Source organism: Macrosteles quadrilineatus, unplaced genomic scaffold (assembly GCF_028750875.1).
Source record: "Macrosteles quadrilineatus isolate MER2022 unplaced genomic scaffold, UCM_ALF_1.0 Scaffold_5__1_contigs__length_97177068, whole genome shotgun sequence".
Classification (NCBI taxonomy): Eukaryota; Metazoa; Arthropoda; class Insecta; order Hemiptera; family Cicadellidae; genus Macrosteles; species Macrosteles quadrilineatus.
In genome coordinates, this window is record NW_026542598.1 from 89,924,679 (window position 1) to 89,946,554 (window position 21,876).

A 21,876-nucleotide genomic window follows, 5' to 3' on the forward strand; every position below is an offset into this window, starting at 1 on the left:
TAACAAAAAAAAAAATGTAAAAAAATCTAATAATTGATTAAACCGTTAAATACATTCAAGCAATAGGTCATGTCAGTAGAATAGTTATAGCTTTTTCTGAAAATCTTTCGAATTGACATAGGTCTTTTTGTGCTTTCCACAAAGGCTCCATAATCTCCACTGGCTTTCCACTGGCTTGAGCGTGGAACGTATCCAGGAAAGCTAGGGGTGAGCTGGTTCACTGATAACATTTAGTGACAAGTACCAGGTAACGGATTGCTACTGTGTATTTGTGGTCCGTCACGCTACCAACTAAACAGTGAGTCACTTCACAGAGTAGTAAATACTAAATATTGTCCAATAACTCCACAGAGCAACAAGAGGTTTTATATCTATTGAGTGAATCAGATCTTTAACTTTCACCAACAAGCAAACCATCCATGTTTAAGTCATTAAATAATATTTCATACCAAATCGCATGTAGGGAAACTATTGAAAAATTAACTCATGTAATTCATTAGCAAGGTGTACCAAAACAAAGACTCAACAGGTAGTGGTACAGTGATAAGGAAATGCAAGGAAACAAAGTCCCAGCTTTATTTTTAAACTTTTATGACTGCACCATAGTACTTAAGCTCAATGGTATTTCATCAATAGCATTGCATTGCAGAGCAGTATTTGAGTAGGGACAAATGTAGCCAAAACCGAATATGTTACCAAAAAGCTCTGGATTAGTGTTTTTTTTATTTACCTACTGCTGCCGTCCGCACGACTAACTTCAATTACGTTCAGCTTGGGATCGGTCCAATAGAGATTGTCTGCAATCCAGTCAACAGCCAGACCTGAAAATAAAACAAAAAACGTAGTAAACGAATACACGTTTCTGAATTATTTGATAAATATAGAGTTTTCATAAAAAATTTTACTGCAAACTAAATCAATTTGTAGCTTGATTGAATTCTTTCTAACAAGATTATGGACTTAAATTAGTATTTATAGTCATAAAAATGGTTCAAACTATATAAATATCCAGCTAGCTTTTAATTATTGCTGCAAAATATGCCAAAAGTAGGGATTGTTTTAGTTAATACTGTTGGAATTCATGTATTACATTTACGGTGTTAGTAAGATTTACTTTTTAAATGTTGAAGAAACTTAACCAACACGCAAGTGCAGTAGTAGCATACAAGGAGTAGGATGAAACACAGAGCTAAATGTAAGGATTTTTATGAGGATAGCACTGGCTTACCTCCACGTTGGGAAGGACCAAACACTTTGACACAAGAAAGAAACAACTTTACATCTACAGAAAAATAACACAATTCCTGTAGTCCTTGACAGCATTTTCAAGCAATAAATGTTTTGAGTTAGGGTGACGGAATAGTAACATACAGTCTGGCTCAAAACTATGACACAATCTTTTAAGATCACTCCAAAGTTTGTTTAAGTGCCGTACTGACCAGTAAGCCAGTCCACTGGAACACTATCCATAGTTTCAAAGTGCTCTACGACTGCCTCGCGTCCCGTTCCGTCTCGATGTATCCTGGTTACAGTCCCGTGGTCGCTGTCCGCCCAGTAGATATAGTCACTTCCTGGAAGTAAAACAGCTGTTATGTACATGTTATATTTTGTACTATTCATTATCATACAGTTAACACAAATTTGACGTTAATATTGGGAGAGTTGAGGTGTTAGATATTTAACCTTCTTAGTGCTATGGCTCACAGATGTACTTATCGGCATCACTGTGAGCATCCCAAAGAGTGACTATTTGATTTTTCCTGTACTCCTAGCAGTTTTCAGTACACCATTGAGTAAAGAGCTATAGCACTAAGATGGTAGACTACTTTTTGTATAAAGTTTATGCAAAAAGTTAAAATTTTAAATTGCATGTTGTCGCATATTAAAGTTTCTAATATAAGTCTAATTTTCACAGGTAAGCTGGCTGAATCTAGCCACTCGGCTTTCCTTTATAAAGTACAGTATGATACTGCAGTACATAATAGCCACTGACCTGCATGGAAGTCTATACTAGTAGCCATGGACACTCTGGATATGGGTCCAAGAACCTGACCGTCTGTGTGGTTGGACTCAAGACTAAGACCTTTTACTTCCCAGTTGATAGAATACAACAGGAACTCCTCAGTGCCTACAACACAAACATGTCAATAACATGGTTGAAAACTGTGAATCGTTAGTGAGAAATTACTGTATAGCACTAAATTTTGGCCTTTGAGGGACCTCCAAAACATCCCCTCTCTGCCAGCTCAAGCGGCGACTTTTGATATGTTCACCTTCTTACAGTACCAAACAATGTTACAGAGTTAGAAATTGTGTTCCAAACATTTCCCTCCATATTTTTTCTTTTGAATTAATTGACTGGACCATAATAGATAAACATTTGGGAAAAGAGTAGTAGTTACTTATGTTAAATTGTGTTGGGTCATTGTTAAAAGTTTTGTGCATATTTAGTGTAACTAAAAAAGTGTGTTACAAATATCCAGGTCATTGAATGATTTTGAAAAGGTTTCCAGTGAAACTTCTAGATTTTTACAAGTAAGTGATTGTTTAAGTGGGATGACAATGTGAAGGAAAATTTACGCTCCTGCCAAGTATGAATCACATTCTGTGATTCAAGATTCAACCCATAAAAGTCCATTACTAATCTAATATAAATGGGGAAATGTGTTAGCACATTCAAAATTTGGGTAAAAGGTAAAGAAAATTTAAATGAAAATCCTTCTTTATTGAGGCGAACATTTCTTTAAAGATGGTTGTTAAACACTTGTACAATCTTAATTTACGAACCACCCTCGTTGGAAGTAATGAAAGTGTACATTAGAAATGTCTTTCAAATAAAGATCCTTGTTCACAAATAGCAATTTAGCAACCAGCCAAAACATAATGGCATACATACCGACACACTTGGTAGAGTCCGCGGGGTCGGGAGTGTAGCCAGTGGCGCAGCGACAGACTCTCTTATTGGCCGAGATAGGCAAACACAGGTGAGAACAGTTCCCTCGGTTGATGGAACAGGCGTTCTCTCCCTGCTGGGACTGTGGGTCGTAGATCTTGATGGACAATATACTACCTGGAGAAACAGAGGTCGTCAATGTTGAGACATCACATTTGAGAGTAAAAATGACAACAGACACTTAAACAAATCTTTTGAATAAACATTCAACACCATGTAGATTGTTGTCAGTGGACACTGGACACGGTCATCCTGATAATGGCGGAGGATGGCAATTGGACCTGTGCGTCACAGTTCGTTCACAGTATTCTCTTTTCCAAGAAGAACCTTGACCAGGATACGGTAAACAAGAATTTTTACCTCCTCTCCCTATAAGTCCTGAAAATTGTGGAAAATGTGCACAAAAATCCATTAAACTGCTTACCAGTGTTGTTCCTGACGACGTAGTGGTTGCTTCCGTCGTTCTTGTCCACTGCGTGTATCGCTTCCTCAGCGTGGTCAGCGTAGTACAGAGTGTCATTATACACCACAGCTGCTGTCGGACTGACCCCTTCAGACAGATGTATGTCTTTCACTATCAGCAGCACAAAGTCGTAGAACTGGATGGTGTTGCTCTCCGTGTTCACCCAGTACAACCGGTTGTCTTTGTAATCCACCACAAGACCTGGAAACACAAAATTCTAATTATTTTTCCGAAGGCCTTTATTCGATGCGACGCTCCGCAGCAATGCAATACCTTTCGCACAGTTCTCTGTGTGCTTGTAGCATTTGCTAAAATAAGTGTTTACCCAGTTTGAACCCTTGAGTAGGTGAGTGTTGATGTACCATTCAGACTATCCAACAAAAAATCTATTGTACAAAATACATGTTTACTATGTACTTACTAGAGACTCCAGCCAGTATCTTGTAGTCCCGTTGGCTGACCAGCATGTGAGAATCGCTCCCGTCCATCCTAGCTGCCATGATGGAGTTGACACCCCCTGGATACACCTGACTCCAATACATCTTACCTCTCAGAGGGTCAATGGCTAGAGAGCGGATCTGTAACATACAGTAACTGACTGAGCCGAACTAAGAGTGCTTAAATAATAATTAGAAATAATATGGTAGGCCTACGTCTAGTGAAATGTGTTCAAAGGAAAATTATAATTATTCACTATGATTGACCACTATAGCTTATTTTCTGTCACTTATGAATGACTTGCCTTTGTAATTGAAACACAGACTGAGGCAGAACATCCTCGTCCACTGATAGTGATAATTAGAAAATTACGGGTTTTGCTTTTTATCTAGGCCTAGTATATGTTAATGTAGCCGTCCTGATTGAAATCTGAACACACTCTAGAAACCACTACCACCCTGTTAAAACAAAAAGTTTACACAGCACACACACACGTCGGAACCCTCTTTTTTTAATTCTGCTAAGTATGACATGAAATTATACTAAGTACATAGTTTTCGAATAAAGTTGAATAAAATATTTAAGATAACAGTGAATAGATATTTATCACTCACCTCCCAGAAGGCTCCGTCGTTGACCTCCGCTGCGGAGGGTTGGTCAGCCTGGTACACCGTAGTGATATACTCCCCTTCCAGCGTACACACTAGTATCTTGTTCACATTGTTGTTGCTGGAAGTGACGTACAAGTTCTGAGAGATCCAGTCCACTGCGAACCCCATCGGGTGGTCGATTCCTAAACACAATGTACACTCGTCAATGAATTTATATTTATATCACGGAGCGGCTGCAAGTTCAGGGTGTATGTACATATCTTCGTAAAAATATTTGTTTATGTTCGTGTCTCGTGTATATATTTTGAGGACTTTTTGACGACTTCCTAAGAACGAAAACCATACGTCTAGGGCTTGACAATGACATCTTAAAGTTTCAAAACCGATCGCCATCCAGATGACCAAGAATTAAATTGGCTACAAGCCTCTAGAATAGTATAATTTTTAAGTAATCCAGGAGGCAAGACCTAAAAAACGACACAGTTATAACTACTCCTATTGCAGTACAAAGCCGATAGTTACCAGTATCAATGATGCTGTAGGTAGTGCCTCCAGTGAGAGCTGCTCTTCGGACCTCGTTGACTTGTCCGTCTGCCCAGTATATAGCCTTGTGGGCCGCCACATAGTCTAGCTGTGTAGGCTGTAGTACCTGCATATAACAAGTAAAAATCATTTTATAATAGACATCAATGTTAGCTTCAAAAACATAAGCTGGCCGGTAAATCGCTACAATGTTCAATTCAGTTGGTTGCCAACAAATATTTGAGTCTGAAACTGCTAGCTAACTAGAACATGATAAACTACTTTTTTAAGCCTACCTGCGGCAAACTGATGGTGGGAATTGTGTGGTAATACGGCTGAGCCAAATCCACACCTCGGATCTCGTTTGCTCTTGAAAACAGGAGGACTCGTTCATTTACTGAAAACAGAGGGTGATTTTAACAACGCAACAACACAAACTTTACATCCTTCAGAGAATTAAAATTTATATTCATAGCATAAATTTACTATAAAGATAGGAGCAAATTATTGAAAACATAATTCAATATATTTTTTTACCCAACTGAGTCAGATGAAAATATTAGTTAAACTGAATTTAAGTTGCATTTAGACTGTTTTTAAGCTTTAAGTGAGTCAAAATAGTTTTTGTCGTCAAAGTTTGGAAAATGATTTTGTGCAAAAATAGGTACAAGTAAAAACAGGTCTGAAATGCTGTCAGTGACAGTGAAATATTACAATTTTTGTGTATATACTGTAAGTTTTGTGTCTCTTGTAGTTTGGACTCTTTCCCATTCAGGTAAGCCTGCTATCTTAACAAAAAATCCTAAAAACCTAAGCCCTTATTCTCTATGTTTCATCCTTAACATTTTCTACTGAGTAATTTGTAGGGGTGTGCGAGTACTCGAACCTTCAAGCTTTTTGGTCGAGCTTTTCATTATTCGGCTCGGCTCGAGGCATTTTGAAAAAGCTCGAAGTTCGAGCCGAGCTTTTAATACTAAGTCAAAACTAAAAAAAAACACTTAATTTGGGTCGTAATTGGAAACAATGTTATCACAATTCTACGTTGTTCAATCATTCGAGGTTTGATAAGCACGAACCTCAGCTCAGTCAAGACGCAATGATTATCGATCGTAATTTTGAGGAGATAGTAAAGAGACAAACTACCACCTATCGCGTTGTCTTTCTAACACAGCTATTCGTATCGTAATATACAACGTAGTGCGAGTGCGTGATTGGCTCGTCGCTATGACGACACACGGTTGCCGTGACAACCTACAGTGCGCACTGAGCACTGCGCCTTGTGTGGGAGGGGAGATTATACCAACAAACAATTTCAGGAATTCTATTTTGGGACGGATGAAAGATAAGGAAGAAACAAAAAGTGGTCACGTGTGCAAATGTAGTGGGCGACACAATAAGGCTGTAAACAAGTATCAATCGTCGTGTCGTTGTTCCTTGTTTGTTTACTTTTTCAGATTCCTTATCAAACGCCCCTATCTGCTATCTCTCTTTCTCTCTCTGCTCTCTCTAACAATGTACTGATTAAACAGATTGTGGTTGACGACTTTTCTACTTATAAGTTTCCCTGAGGTTATTTTAGTTCAATCAATCCCATAACCTTTCTAATGTTTATCAAAATAATTAATTCTCTGTTTTGTATTTTATTTCCTTCAAACCAACCCCTATTTACCATCTGTATTTTATAGAATAAAATGTTTGTTTATAAAGTTTGACTGGCCACACAATTTTGTACCTATTTTATTTTGTATAAAGTAACAGTTACTTTGATGATTATTTAAATATCAATAAGTGGTGCGTGCTGTAATGAATGCTTTTTATTATCAAAATAAGTAATGGATTATTAATTTTTGATAATACATGGGTCATTGAATACCATAATGTGATGTAGTTTCCTATTTGTAACTTGCAAATAATAATAATTGAGAGTTAATCCTGGAAAATGAAAAATAGTGAATGCATTCATAACCCTGTTGTCAAAACAGCAACGCGGGTGTAAGGGTTTATTGTTTCAGAGGCTAGGGTGTTTCAAGGACAAAGTGCTGGGCCTCCCGGCTCAGGGGGGGAGGGGTGGTGGTGAGACTGAGAGAGAAATGGGGGAGGAAACTGGTTTTGGCTATTTATTGATTAGTTCACCGACCCTTCTAGATAACAGAATTTAGTGACAGTGTTAAATCATCTAGTGACAGTGTTAAATCATCGTGTTCATTATTTCATTTCTTGTTTACTTTGTGTGTTATTCTATTAATTTTAGTGTTTTGGTCTATTTCCTCTATATGTCAATTGTATATTTTTTAATATATAATTTTACTTTTTACTTTGTCTCTTCACCTTTTTGGATCCAAACCAATCATGTTCTTTTTGATTAATACGATTCATAAAACAAAAATATTTTGTGCATGGAAAACAACAAGAATAATCACGTGTTTTTATATTTATTTATTTATACAAAATGGAATAAAATATTCATAGTAGTTACAATATACATATTTAATCGACTTGCTAGTTGTTTTGTTGTCATTCAAGATAGCGCTGTTCTGTTATGAAAGACAATCTGATTGGCTCAGTCTGCACTGCATATCTCGTCAGGCCTTCAATCATATCCTTTTATTTCTTGCATCTTAATTTAGTTCAGTTCAGTTCTTATCGTGATTATCTACTATTTGATGTCTTGACAATTCTCAATGTTTTTAGACATATTAAAATAATATTGTGTTTATTTAAAAATTGACTGAACATTATTATTATTATGCACTTTTTGAAGAAAAATGTTTAATAATTTATTTTAGGGATGGACGAGATTGGATTTTTAGTTCGAGACGAGACGAGACGAGATTTTTTATTTCTCATAAAATTTCGAGACGAGATCGAGACGAGATTTCTCTTCTCATACACAACGGGAAATGCACGTTCAAAATTTGTACCTGATTTTGTAACATTGTTAGATGACTGTTTAAATACTAAAATAATGATAATAGGCAAGAATATTTACAATCTTTCATTAAATAACATCAGCATAACATTTTTTTATTAATCACGCCTAACTTATTAAAAATGCCTACGATTAGGAAACATGGTGATATCAGTTAGGATAGAGTTCAACTTATCCTAAAATAAAATAAATCATAAAATAAAAGCAATATTAATTTTTATAAAATAGTTACTTGTTTTGACTTTTTTTATAGTAATAAAACATTCCTCACACTGCTTACACTTAACAAAACTTCTCAAATGTTATTAAAGTAATATTATTAAAATAATGAAAGTAATATTTACATTAAAAGAATTAATTAAATAAGAACGCCTTCGAAAAGGAAACGCAACTACAACACGCTCCTGTATTGCGGGTATTGCATTGACTTTCTGCAGGCGTTTTTAATTTTTTTTTTTTTTTTTTTTTTTATTCTCGTCTCGATAAAAATCTCGGCCAAAAAGTAATCTCGTCTCGTGTAACGAGATTGAAAATTTCCCGAAATTTCGAGACTTGACCATCCCTAATTTATTTTTTTGATAATGTTCAGAATTCAGAATTATGTTTGAAATTCCAGATAGGGTTAGTTGCAAAACATTTTTTGCTGAAAATAAAATCATAACACTCTCTAATATTTTCATTTTTTACAATTTAGTTTCCGTTAAAGAGAATCTGAATAAATTTGTTCCTTGCAACTCAATCCATGGGTATATCACCAGACAATCAAAAGATTTATATATTCCTCAAGCCAGGCTATCAAAATTTATCAAAAGTTATAAATACTTGCAAATAAAACTATTTAATAAACTTCCAATATATTTTAGAAATCAGGAAAGTATCATTTGTATAGGTCAAAATTATCAGATTGGCTTACAAGTCGTGCTTTTTATTCAGTTGATGAGTTTTTGCAGAATGAAGATTTTTTAACGCTTAAATGTGAGGCCAAGCAGTCTTGATGATTCTTTGTTCTTGTTATGGTCTTTTCCCTGTTAATTTTAAAGTTTTTATTATTACTGATGCTTTATCCTTTTAACTTTATTTTAACATTTTCTGTAGAATATTTAATATTTTATTTAACATATGTAACAAAACATGTTGACCTTGTCTATTGTAATGTTTATATTACCAAACGACAATAAAGATTTATTATTATTATTATTATAAGGTGACGCTAGGAAAAGCTCGGCTCGAAAAAGCTCAAGCTCGAAAATATTTTAAAAAGCTCGGCTCGGCTCGGCTCGAGGTTGAAAATCACTATTCGCACACCCCTAGTAATTTGACTTGTTTATTTCATCTAGTTGTAAGCTACTCACCGACACAAGTAACACCGTCATCAGACAGTCTCATGACGTGAGGACAGTCGCACTTCCTTGTAGAGTTGATGTTTAGTAAGCACAAGTGAGAGCAGTTCCCGTTGTTGACTCCGCAGGGATTGTAGACATCTGAAATTGTACAATAATGAATATTATCATACACAAAAATTAAAAATAACTTTACTTGAAAGGTATAACTGGCTTTGACTGTTTGGTGTGGATTTTAGAGTTGGTGGTGTGATTAGTAGAGATATCTATTATAATTTAGAATAATTGAAGGAAGTGTTGAGAAATTCAAAAAAAGTCTTTTGGGCTGCCATAGAGAAGTAAGAAACAGAGGATACTCTTTATGGTACACTTAAGTGGTGACTAGCACTAGTCCCTGGTGTCTAGGGTTAAGTCCTACACCGGACCCTCAGGTACTACAACGCTCATGGTGGAGGAAGACCCTCTGCCCTGTGCAATAGGAATTTCCGCACAGTGCTTGCTGTTTGGGCTCTACCTCGCTCATCACAAGTACATTTCTGTCTCCACCATACCAGAGCTGAAAGCGCACAGTTGTCCCATAAGTGTGTTTCCTCTGTGCTTAGCTTCTCTATAGAGTTGTAAGGGCAGGCATTTAAAAAATATAATTTATCATGATTGTGACCTCAAACTCAATCACTCTTTACTTCTTCTGAAGGTAAAACCATCACAGTTACCTCTTGGCTGCCGGCTAGGATGAAGTATCTGGATGTCGAAGGGCTGCGTGAGCGTCCGCTGCATCACGGTGATGTCGCTGCCGTTCCACTTGTTGGCTCGGATGACAGAGTTGGTGCGCCAGTCCGTCCAGTAGACGTGGTTCTCAAACAGCGCGATGGCGAACGGATGAGACAGAGACACATGACCCCTCATCACCTCGCGATGGTCTGCTCCATCATACAGCGCTGTGTGTATAGAGTCCGATCTGGAAATGGTGAACAACACAATGACTAACAGTAGACGTTGTTCTCAAACAGCACTATTGTATATTGTCTAACGAAGCACCAACTTTGGGACTGACTGGTAGAACAATTAGCTTATTCAATGAAAGAGTTAGTTTATTCAATACAAACTTTACCACTGCAAAGCAAGAAATATGTATAATTTTGTGACACCATTGCATTCATTCAAGAAATCACAAACAATGGCAATTGTCTATTGTCTACCTTGCGTCTATCCAGTATATCCGCCGCAGCTGATAGTCCAGCGTGAGTCCGTTAGGCCAAGCTCCGTCAGTGACCTCGTCTACATGGATCACAATGCTGCGATGTTCTCCACTCATGCTGCAGCGCTCGATACGCGGCCCGTTGGCATCCCAGTCCGTCCAGAACAGCAGCCTGTAGGAAGTTACAATCACCCTCAGAAAGTTGTATAAGTCATATAGTTGTTTATAACGCAACTGTTTGGATTTCAGACTCACTTGGATGGGAAAGTCATCACAAAGCACTTTGCACAAAAATTGACGTTAATTAATTTTTAAATAGTATTTACTTGTATTTAGTTTGACAATCTTGTATAGTTGTGGTTATTTATGTATTAATAGGCAAGAATGTTTAAATTAAAATTTAAAACAATATATTAGGACTCTTCAATTCCACAATTGAAATTTCACAATCACTTACAGCATTCTCGACCAAGAAGGGTTTCCAAGGTTGGATTTACAACATTCTTTGGTTTAATTTTCTACCTCATTTGGTCAAAAATGCTGAATCAGGGACGTCTGCTATCCTAACAAGTCCTATTCCTTTAGTTTAGCTTTGACTGTTGACAGAACCACACATCTATTATAATCTATAATCCCTATTTAAAAGTTTTCAATAGGTTTAAAATAAAATAAACGTGGTTGAAGCCTCCGACGGAGTTCGCTTATGTAAATTTAAATAACAGATTTTTATTGAATGCTTATGTATACTTGGGTGCTTTGTCTTGAATGGTGAATACACCAAATTTGTAAATTGTAACCAAGCAAAATTGAAATAACTCAAATAAATGGTAATCAGTCCATATACTGGGATGTTTAGAAGTCAGTGGTGTAATCACCACTACCAATCTGTGTCAGGTTTTCTCATACCCGTATCTAGGATCCAGTGCTATAGCCCTAGGAGACTCCATCTCCCCAGCTATGAGTGTCCGGCGGAAGCTGCCGTTGAGCCTCGCCACTTCTATCTGGTCCAGGTTACTCTCCACCCAGTACAGGTTCTCTCCTATCCAGTCCACGGCCAGTCCCTCGGCTGTAGCTAGGCCTGTCTGTACCACCACCTCTATATTGCCCAGTGCTGCAATCATATATTAGACTTATGTTTGAATTCTGAGTTACATCAAATACCTATCAGGCTTAAACTTCTCTAGAAAGAACAAGTCTATATTCCTTGATGTATAATTTGCGCATAAGTTACCTCAAAATGTGGAGGAATTTCTGAGAGATTATTTGGAATTTGATATCGGGATCAAATGTAAACTTAGTACACCAGATTAGGAATTTTTTACTAAAAACCTGATTTTAGAAAATTATTTACCAAAATTGGTTCGATAAAAACAGGGGGTCCATAGGACTCCTAGAGAAAAATCCAAGCATTTTTCTCGGTTTTCCCATCTATGATACCCGGTCACAAAGTACACCTTTTACTAGGGGTCTGCTGGTCCTTGGTATTATTGAGTCGAGGTGGCCAAACAGGTTCGAGCCAACGACAATGATTATTAGGCCTAGCTCGGGTCAAGTCAAACCAAGCTGATCATCTACTTCCGCAATCGCAGAAAAGGTTTTGCGAAATTGACAATCAACTTTGTTACGATGGTAGGTGACGTTTACAATCTGCTGCAATCATGTGGTCGCCATGGCCGCAGATGTTTTCGATTTCGACACTACCTTAGAAGATGTACACAGCTTCACTTGCTACATACTTTGCTTTGACTGAACTGCTACACACTTTATAGAATTGTATTTACACGTAGGGAATAAATATATAGTGAAGGGGAAAGCAAATATTTCGGTGTATCTGGTTTGCTAATGTCAACATGTAAAGATTCAAATAATAGTATTAATAAATTAATAGTACTAAAACTGTAACAAGAAGAAACTTACAGTGGTTTCGAAAAATTCTCAATATAAATTGTTAAATCCCAAAGCTCAATATTGACACATTTAGCCACACTCACATCCCCCAATGAGAGTTCCCCGGTAGATCTTGTCGTCTATGACGTCCGTCCAGAAGATAATGTCAGCTTCAGGTGTGTGATAGAAGTCCAGCGCAATGGTGTTCTTGAGGCTGGATATCAGTGCTTTGACATTGAACGTCTGAAGATCAACTCCTCGTAACTCGTGTCTGTTGCTGAATATCACATATGGCACAACAGTCACTGGAAAAATAAGTGAGGGTTAGAAATAATTTTTCGGTCCAACTAAATATGTGTTTGTGTTTTCTTTTTGTGTAAAAACATAAAGTAGAATAGGAAACACCAAAATTTTTAGAAAAGTAAAGTGAATGAATGAATGAACTTTTACTCTAGGCTACATATAAATAGTATAGTAGTCTATTATTTTTGCAATGAAATGGCTCATGTCAAAAGAAGGTGAAAAACATTTTAGTTAATCATAATGATATAGCTAGTTGAATATAGCGCTAGAAAAGTAAATCTGTAGGTTGCAAACGGTTGAATCCTGAGAAAAGTCTAAATCTTTTTACTGGTTAGAAACTGGACCCAGCTGTCATTGATCATTATTCATTAGGCTTTTAAAATATGAATTCTGACAAAAGAATGAGCTGATCTCAGTTAGTAATAAAGCTGTAGTTCATTCAACATCAATTGTTCACCCACTCCTCGCCTTAAAATACATATTCTAGTCCGTCAGCCTCATGAAATTTTAATCTGATTGAATTTAGTGTCAGACATTAATTTAATTTTCTAGCATATCAATAATGAAGAAATATTATTAAAGAGCAAAATTCCAGTGCTATGTTATGTGACCTTGACTGATCTATAACTTGATAAACTCTAATTTCCTCAAGTAAACATCCAAAAACGACCTTTTCACTAACAAATCAGTAACCTAGCTCTTCCCTTAAACCTGTCACTTACGATTGCTCTTGCAGCTGAAGTCGTCTGCCTCCAGTATGTAGCCGCTGTTGCAGGTGCACTTGTAGTGGTGTCGCCCGACAGGTTGGCACCCCTGAGAGCACACTCCCCAGCCGTCGCACGGAGGCGACTCATTGCACGTCACCCCGTCGCTCTGCAAGTGTAGCGGCTCAGGACAGGAACAAGTGAAGCCTTCTGGAGCGTTGTGACACGTATGGGAACACTCAACGGAGAACCCGCACATGTTCTCATCTGGGGACAGACGACGGTTATGTAAACGATTTTGTAAAATAATTATCAATAACACTTGTACTTACAAAACTTATGGTGAAACATAAGGCATAACAATAGGAATTTAAGAAATTATTTTAAAGATTTCATTTGTCACTGGGCTGCCAATTAATTATGTTACTAACAAAATGAGGGAAAGAAGAAGATGGAGCTTAGTGAAAACCCAGACATAGAGATAACCGGAACAGGAGAGGATTTGTATGTATGTATCTAACATAAGGTCGGGGAGCAGTCTGGTCTAGTGGTAGAGTTTGAGGCTTTGGTCCTGAGTTTTTGGGTTCAAATCCCACTAATCGCCAATGGCTTTAGAAACGTGATTCCACGACGATGTCTAACCTGAAGTAATGTGTAAGTTATGGGCTAGAGCCAAGCGTCCTAATGTTTATTCATAGAAAATGTTTTTGCTTTGTAATAGATTTGTTAAAATCATGTTGAACAGACTTAACAACAGTCATTCTGGAAAACACTAACCAAGAAGTGCTTGAGTAGTAAATACATTTTTATTTACATGTGTGTTACAACAATGGCAAACATCTCAACATTACTACCTAGGAAATACTCAAAGGCTACTTACCACATCTCATTCCCTCGTCGCTGAGGTCCTTACAATCGTACTTGCCGTCGCACAGCCGCTCAGGTGCGACACACACTGTGCCGTTGTCACACAGTCGCGACGGTCGCACACAGCTAGTGGTTAAAGGTGCTGGTGTGGTGGTCGCACCCTTGCATTGACTACCCTTACACGCCTTGTCATCTGTAATAGTTCATGGTTGCTATACAATCTATTTACCATTACAAAATCCACGATTGTAGCCCACCTCAGAATAATGATGTTAATTTCATTATCACATATATTTACATTTCATGTTGATTTAACAAAATAAAGTAACTTTTCTATTGCCAGGCTGCAAGGAGCTCTCATAAGTCGGTGAAGGATTTCTCAAAATATTCTTTGAGTAAAGGCTATTTTTCATTAGCTAATTCTTGTGTATTGTTATCATGAAAAAAACACTTCCTAGCACATGAACAAGATCTTCCCAAGTAGAAGAGAGGTCAAAATGACCCCTTTTGCCACCCCTGACTTTGCTCAACTGCACTTGACTGAACTTTCTGATTATTTTAGCTTGTTGCATTCCATATATATTCATATATTCCCTATCCCTGATGACTTAGTTACACCACAAACGGAGATCTGTGACTAAGAAATCGGGAAACGCTTTATTTTACATTTTACATTTACAGCAGTTAATTTAACTATACAGGGTGGTAAAAAAGTCCCTGGACAGTTAAATATTTTAAAAAATAATGAAGATAGAGCTACAATACTTGGTACAAAGTTACAGGGCATAAAACTCTATTTTAACACATATTCAGTGATCCAATAACTCTTCAGGGGGACGGCCCACAAGGAGTCGGAAGAAAATCTTAAATGGAAGCATAGGTCAATATGCACATCAAATTAAAGGTCTTTTTTAGTAGAATACAATAACGCAAACCGCCCTTCAAAAGGTTGATCCTGCGCAAAATGACAGTTGTTCAAAGATTCATTTAATTAACATTGCTATTAAATACGCTTTCTCCTCAGGGGGCACGGCCCTAGGAATCGGAAGAAAATTGTTAACGTAAAAATAGGTCAATATGCACATCAAATTAAAGGTCTTCACTTGTAGATTACGATGCTGTAAATTCAAGCTCAAAAAAATGCCTGAGTAAAAAATGGCAGTCGTTCAAAGATTCAAAATGGCGGATTCAAGAAATCTTTGAACATCTGCCATTTTGCGCTGGATCAACCTTTTGAAGTGCGGTTTGCGGCATTGTATTCTAATAAAAAAGACCTTTAATTTGATGTGCATATTGACCTATGCTTCCATTTAAGATTTTCTTCCGACTCCTTGTGGGCCGTCCCCCTGAAGAGTTATTGGATCACTGAATTTGTGTTAAAATAGAGTTTTATGCCCTGTAACTTTGTACCAAGTATTGTAGCTCTATCTTCATTATTTTTTAAAATATTTAACTGTCCAGGGACTTTTTTACCACCCTGTATAAAAGGTCATTCCACAAATTTAAAAATTTTCAAATTAAGACAGATATCCAGGAATACCTTATTTCAACGTATCCCAAGACCAAACAAATACCATTTCACAGCCACAACAGTTAACAACAAACAACAAAAATTAACTTACCGCAGTTCAATTCATCTGAACCGTCCAAACAATCGTTCCTCCCATCACAGACAAACTGTTTCCTGATGCACGTCCGTGCGACATCTTTACACTGGAACTCGTTCTTTTCACACATCGACTGTTCCTTTTTCCTATGTTTTGACTCTTTTGTCTCTTTGTTCTTCCCCTCTTTATCGGTGTTTCCACATTTCGCTTCGTCCGAGCCGTCGGAGCAATCATATAAACCGTTACATTTCTTCTCTAGTGGCAGACACGTTGAATCGGCTGCACAGTAAATCTGTAAGACAAGCAATGTTAGTTAACATGACCATTTAAAAAACATTTATTTAGAGAACCTAGCAAAAATGGCATTAAAGGGGTTTTTTTAGTGATGGTCGGATCCGGATATCGGACTACCGTATCCGAGCTAGAACCGGCACCCGATCGGATCTAAAAAATTCCGGATCTTGGGCTGGATCCGGTTTTGATGGATCCGAATTTTTCAAATTTTTTCCCGATTTTTTTCCTAACACAAAGCTGTCTGTATCCATGTAAGAGACCGATTTTTTTACTAACACAAAGGAGTCTGTATCACTGTACAACCCCGATTTTTTACTAACAAAAAGGAGTCTGTATCACTGTAAAACCCCGATTAGTTTACTAACACAAAGCTGTCTGTATCATTGTACATCACCGATTTGTCTACTAACACAAAGCTGTCTGTATCACTGTACAACCCCGATTTTTTTCCTAACACAAATCTGTCTGTATCCATGTAAGAGACCGATTTCCCCTCGAGTGTTTGTCTGTTGATGCAAATAACTTATATGGCAAGGTCATGTCTCAGTGTTTGTCTCTTGATGCAAATAACTTATATGCCAAGGCCATGTCTCAGTGTTTGTCTCTTGGTGCAAATAACTTATATGGCAAGGCTATGTCTCAGTGTTTGTCTCTTGGTGCAAATAACTTATATGGCAAGGCCATGTCTCAGTGTTTGTCTCTTGGTGCAAATAACTTATATGGCAAGGCTATGTCTCAGTGTTTGTCTCTTGGTGCAAATAACTTATATGGCAAGGCCATGTCTCAGTGTTTGTCTCTTGGTGCAAATAACTTATATGGCAAGGCTATGTCTCAGTGTTTGTCTCTTGATGCAAATAACTTATATGGCAAGACCATGACTCAGTGTTTGTCTCTTGATGCAAATAACTTATATGGCAAGACCATGACTCAGTGTTTGTCTCTTGATGCAAATAACTTATATGGCAAGACCATGACTCAGTGTTTGTCTCTTGATGCAAATAACTTATATGGCAAGGCTATGTCTCAGTGTTTGTCTCTTGGTGCAAATAACTTATATGGCAAGGCTATGTCTCAGTGTTTGTCTCTTGATGCAAATAACTTATATGGCAAGACCATGACTCAGTGTTTGTCTCTTGATGCAAATAACTTATATGGCAAGACCATGACTCAGTGTTTGTCTCTTGATGCAAATAACTTATATGGCAAGGCAATGTCTCAGTGTTTGTCTCATGATGCAAATAACTTATAAGGCAAGGCCATGTCTCAGTGTTTGTCTCTTGGTGCAAATAACTTATATGGCAAGGCTATGTCTCAGTGTTTGTCTCTTGGTGCAAATAACTTATATGGCAAGGCTATGTCTCAGTGTTTGTCTCTTGGTGCATTATGACAAGGCCATAATTCAATGTTTGTCTCTTGTTGCAAATAACTTATATGGCAAGGCAATGACTCAGTGTTTGAAGAAACAAACAAGAGGTGATCCAGGCATAAATAAATTGGATGCTGCATGCAAAAACCACGATATAGCATACTCAAGATCGAACTATAGTAAAATATTCACAGATACCCTTTTGGTGGTCGTGCAAACTTAGTGCATTTTATGATTTTGAAAATTGTTAGTATCCCCAAAAAATGAGGGATTATGGGCTCAACTGGAGATTACTCTCTATATATAAAAGATATATTAACCTTTAAACATTACCAATTTAATTTTAAACAGTATGATTTAAATTCTGTCGATAACGTTTTTTTTTTTTACCCGCCCTTATGTCAGTGTGTATCTGGATCCGGATCCGGTACCGACATTTTCTTGGATCCGCCCATCACTAGTTTTTTTTTAAATTAGGGAAGTTCAAATTAACAATACTCCACAGTAACACATTGAAACCTATATTTTTTTCTGGAAAGAGGATTAAAAGTGACACCAAATTTTTTATACATTATATAGTAGTATACTTTTTTGGAGGGGAAAAGCGCTTTGCTTTGAAATTGATTAAGACAGAAGGGAGGAATGGGTACATAATTTATTTATCCAAGAACAGTTTTCCAGCAGTTAATAGCAAACAAAATGATTATAATACATGAAATTTGATACTTTGTCCTAAGAGGGCTATGAGAAGGGCTTACCCTTCTAAATACTTCTGAATAAACCACCATTGGGGCCATAACTGCCCGGAACCCTTTTATTACATGATATGTAATTTCAATTCTATCTTCCTCAGTATATTAAGTAAAAGTATTAATAATAAATACAAAATTCACTAATTTGTATGAATAACATTTTGTAAGCTAAGCTCACGTGGGTGCTGTTATCACAGATCTCTTGACAGAATTTCTCATCACTTCCGTCTCTACAATCGTTGTCCGAGTCACACACGTAATCTAGAGGAATACACAGGCGATTGTTGCACGTGAACTCCCACGGATCACATTCCGCAAACTCTGGAATAAATCACAATACTCGATAATGTTTTCATCAATAAACGGATATGTTACCAGCAAAGTATATTCAGTATTCTATTATCTGAAGTTTTTGGGGAAGTATTAAGAGTTATAATGATAAGGTTTTTACACACTTTGACTAGGTTTTACAAAATACTTACTACAGTTTTGTTTCTCGTCGGAACTGTCGCCGTCGCCGCAGTCCACCTCAAGGTCACACACCCAGGCCTTCGGAATACACCTGCGACTCTGCGCGCAGGTGAACTGGGACGGACTACAAGTGGTGTTGACGCAATGGCTCTGTAGCTCATCAGTGCCATCCTTGCAGTCCTTGTCACCATCACACACCCAGTAGTTGCTGATACACAACGTACCGTCACACAGGAACTGGTTCTCTCTGCAGGGATGTGTCTCTGTATAACAAACAACATTTTGTACAACAAACAACAATAAACCCAAGGGATGATTCCATTATTTATTTACGTTCGTTCTTCCATCCTTTGATTTTCCTCAACTTCTGACACACTAATTTTAAACATAAACAACAGACGCACAAAGTAAGGATAGGGAAAGGTGGCAAAATACCTAAACTGACTGTCCAAGAATCAACCTTTATTATCAACTTACAAACCCTTCCAATTTATTTTTTTGTAGATCTCTTCCACCAAGTTCTGCTACAGACTGGTTAACATTTCATGAATTGCAAACTAGACCTCATCAAAATATTATTCAAATCCGCAATCTACAGCGTTATCTCTTGGCCAACAATACAACACTCTTTATCCTGTATGCTATTGATCAGTTGGATCAGACTACCACAACAACAAAACCAATAAATGTCAAAAACCAAGTGTATTAGCTCTAAAGTTAACTCTAAGGACACATGCATATCTGCTATCCCTTTAATTTACAAAATCAAAATCCTGGCATGGATACTTTCCTTTTAAAAAACTATAGTAATTAACAAGCCGCTGATAAAAACTGTTATCTAAAGGAGATTTAAGCTAGTTACATGTCTGTGTCTTCCACTACTTTAATGACATAGATTCCTTGTGCAATGGGCAAACTGATTAGACAAAAGCGATGAGTTAATTTCTAGGTCCAACTCACCACAAGCCCCGCCAGGTTCGACAGACTCATCAGAGCCGTCGTTGCAGTCGTCGTCTCCGTCGCAGACAAACCGGTTGTCAATGCATCGCAGATTCTTGGTACACTGGAACTCCTGTGGGCCGCAGTCGGAGGGCTGTGTATAGTTGGCTTGCGGCACACACCTCGTGTTGGCAGCACTGAATCCGTCTTTGCACGAACACACAGGACCGTTCGGCGTGGCCAAACACAGCTGGTTACACTTGAGAGAGTCGAAACACAAGTTGGTGCCTGCCACAATCACAAGTATGGTCATCACAAGTTACAAAAGATGAGGATTAAAAATTTTCTTTCAAGCAATTAATTGTCAGGAATAATATTAGCTTTTACGAAAAGAAAAAACTAAAAGAGATTATTCATAACTCAAATTGGATTAAAAAAGTTTCATGGGTACTGGTACTTAAAAGATAAATGATGGTAAATGAGTAAAAAAATTCAGTATAAAGTTTCAAAAAATTTACTCAATCGATCTTGAAGCTACCAATATGCTTTTGTTTGTATTATTATGAACAAAGTGGTTATGTACCATTATTGTGGTCAGTGGATTGAACATGTTAAAACCTGATAAAGTTAATAACTAGAAAAGCAACCCAAACCCAAGAAAATCTTTTAGGTATACCAAGAATTCAACCCACTGCTCTTGTACCAAATTATGAGATGCCAGCAACACACCTCTTCTTATTGAAGTTGTACAGTGCATTGGATCTACAGTTTAAAATGTCTACTTTAATCAAACAGGACTGTATTACTGAAGATACAACACACCACTCACCAGTCTGCGTGCTGTTGTCAAACACCCTGATCTCAAACAGAGGAGGGTTTTCTGTAGTCAGAGTTGTCACCGTGTTGTTAGCCAAGTTCAGACTTTCTACGGTTCCTTTTTGGAATTCCGTCCAAAACAGGAGATTCTCGTAGTAAGCAAGGCCGTACGGATGATCCAGCTGGGAACCTTGAAATACAACCTGTAGGAAGATTAATTAACGATAAAAACAGGAATATTATGATGACCTTACCGTTTTATCACATTTAGTGTTGTCTAACTTCAAATTAACAAAAGTGTGTTATTTATAATTCAAGGTGCACAAGAACATAAATTTCAGGCTGGGCTGAGGCTGAATTGAATAGTTGAGTAATCAAGCTAATGCAAAAAAAAACTCAAGTAAAGGTGGCAAGACAGGAATATTAACTCACACCTATCCTTAGATGAAAGTGTGACTATTTCAATAGGTAATTTAAACCAGTTTAACATTTGATTGTTGTTGGAAAATTAAATGATAAAAATCAAGTTTCAGGGGTCAACTGGATCAAGACAGACAATCACAAACCTGACGTTCGGTTCCGTCTAGACTTATCCTCTCAATCTTGTCAAGGTAAGCGTCACACCAATACAGCTTGCGGGTGAAGTAATCGATCGTCAGTCCATTAGGCCACTGAAGTTCCGAGTCGACAAACACCTTTCGGTTCTCTCCGTTCATCCAAGCACTCTCGATCTTTCCCATCGGCTCTGTCGAGGTTGACCAGTCCGACCAATACATCAGGCTGAAGACGGAACAACCGGTATATACCAATCATAATCATGTTCATTATAGAAATACATTATTCACTAAGCAAAAAACAAAAACCAACACTGTCTCCTGATCACAGATACAAAGCCCAAGCTTGTAGTTCCAAACTTGATTTCCAGGTTGCAACAGTTGTAAGGTATGTTTTACCGATATTTAATCACTTAGTCATCAGGAAAACTTTATTTATATTCCTCTTGATAACCAATATGTCAACCTTTGAAGCTCAAAGAACTCAAATCAAGTGCAAAACTTACCCTTTTTTAGGATCCAACGCAATGGCGCGTGGGTGGAACTTGTGGTCGTGTATGAGAGTGCGTCTGTAGTTTGGTTGGTCCATCCGACACACGCTGATCGTACTAAGACCCTCGTCAGTCCAGTAGAGGTTGCGTCCCATCCAGTCTACGGCTAGTCCTTCACAGTTGCTGACTCCTCGCTCAACCACCGTCTCTCTCTTGGACCCGTCCATCTTCTGTCTGTCTATGACGAACCTGCAACACGGGGTTAAGATAGGAACATGTCCACTCGGAAATGTTGGTAAGTCAGTCACCAACAGTCTGATTTACAAACCAATGCTGATACTAGCCTTAACACCACGTTTTATACTAAATCT

At 37.6% G+C, this 21,876-nt stretch overlaps 1 protein-coding gene across 1 annotated transcript in view; it reads right to left on the bottom strand.

The window, feature by feature from the left end:
• LOC128995783 (low-density lipoprotein receptor-related protein 1-like) overlaps positions 1–21,876 on the bottom strand; it is a 110,635-nt gene that overhangs the window by 61,417 nt on the left and 27,342 nt on the right. Inside the window, exons 13-35 of the mRNA XM_054420800.1 lie at positions 21,521–21,754; positions 21,027–21,240; positions 20,474–20,663; positions 19,666–19,932; positions 18,717–18,968; positions 18,413–18,555; positions 15,838–16,114; positions 14,229–14,408; positions 13,367–13,615; positions 12,446–12,646; positions 11,361–11,565; positions 10,456–10,626; positions 9,970–10,214; positions 9,269–9,397; positions 5,284–5,384; positions 4,988–5,114; positions 4,469–4,647; positions 3,838–3,994; positions 3,378–3,617; positions 2,897–3,070; positions 1,994–2,128; positions 1,440–1,571; positions 731–821 (exon numbers count right to left, since the gene is read on the bottom strand). Coding sequence (XP_054276775.1) covers positions 731–821; positions 1,440–1,571; positions 1,994–2,128; positions 2,897–3,070; positions 3,378–3,617; positions 3,838–3,994; positions 4,469–4,647; positions 4,988–5,114; positions 5,284–5,384; positions 9,269–9,397; positions 9,970–10,214; positions 10,456–10,626; positions 11,361–11,565; positions 12,446–12,646; positions 13,367–13,615; positions 14,229–14,408; positions 15,838–16,114; positions 18,413–18,555; positions 18,717–18,968; positions 19,666–19,932; positions 20,474–20,663; positions 21,027–21,240; positions 21,521–21,754 — 4,293 coding nt within the window. The remainder of the gene's footprint in view (positions 1–730; positions 822–1,439; positions 1,572–1,993; positions 2,129–2,896; positions 3,071–3,377; positions 3,618–3,837; positions 3,995–4,468; positions 4,648–4,987; positions 5,115–5,283; positions 5,385–9,268; positions 9,398–9,969; positions 10,215–10,455; positions 10,627–11,360; positions 11,566–12,445; positions 12,647–13,366; positions 13,616–14,228; positions 14,409–15,837; positions 16,115–18,412; positions 18,556–18,716; positions 18,969–19,665; positions 19,933–20,473; positions 20,664–21,026; positions 21,241–21,520; positions 21,755–21,876) is intronic.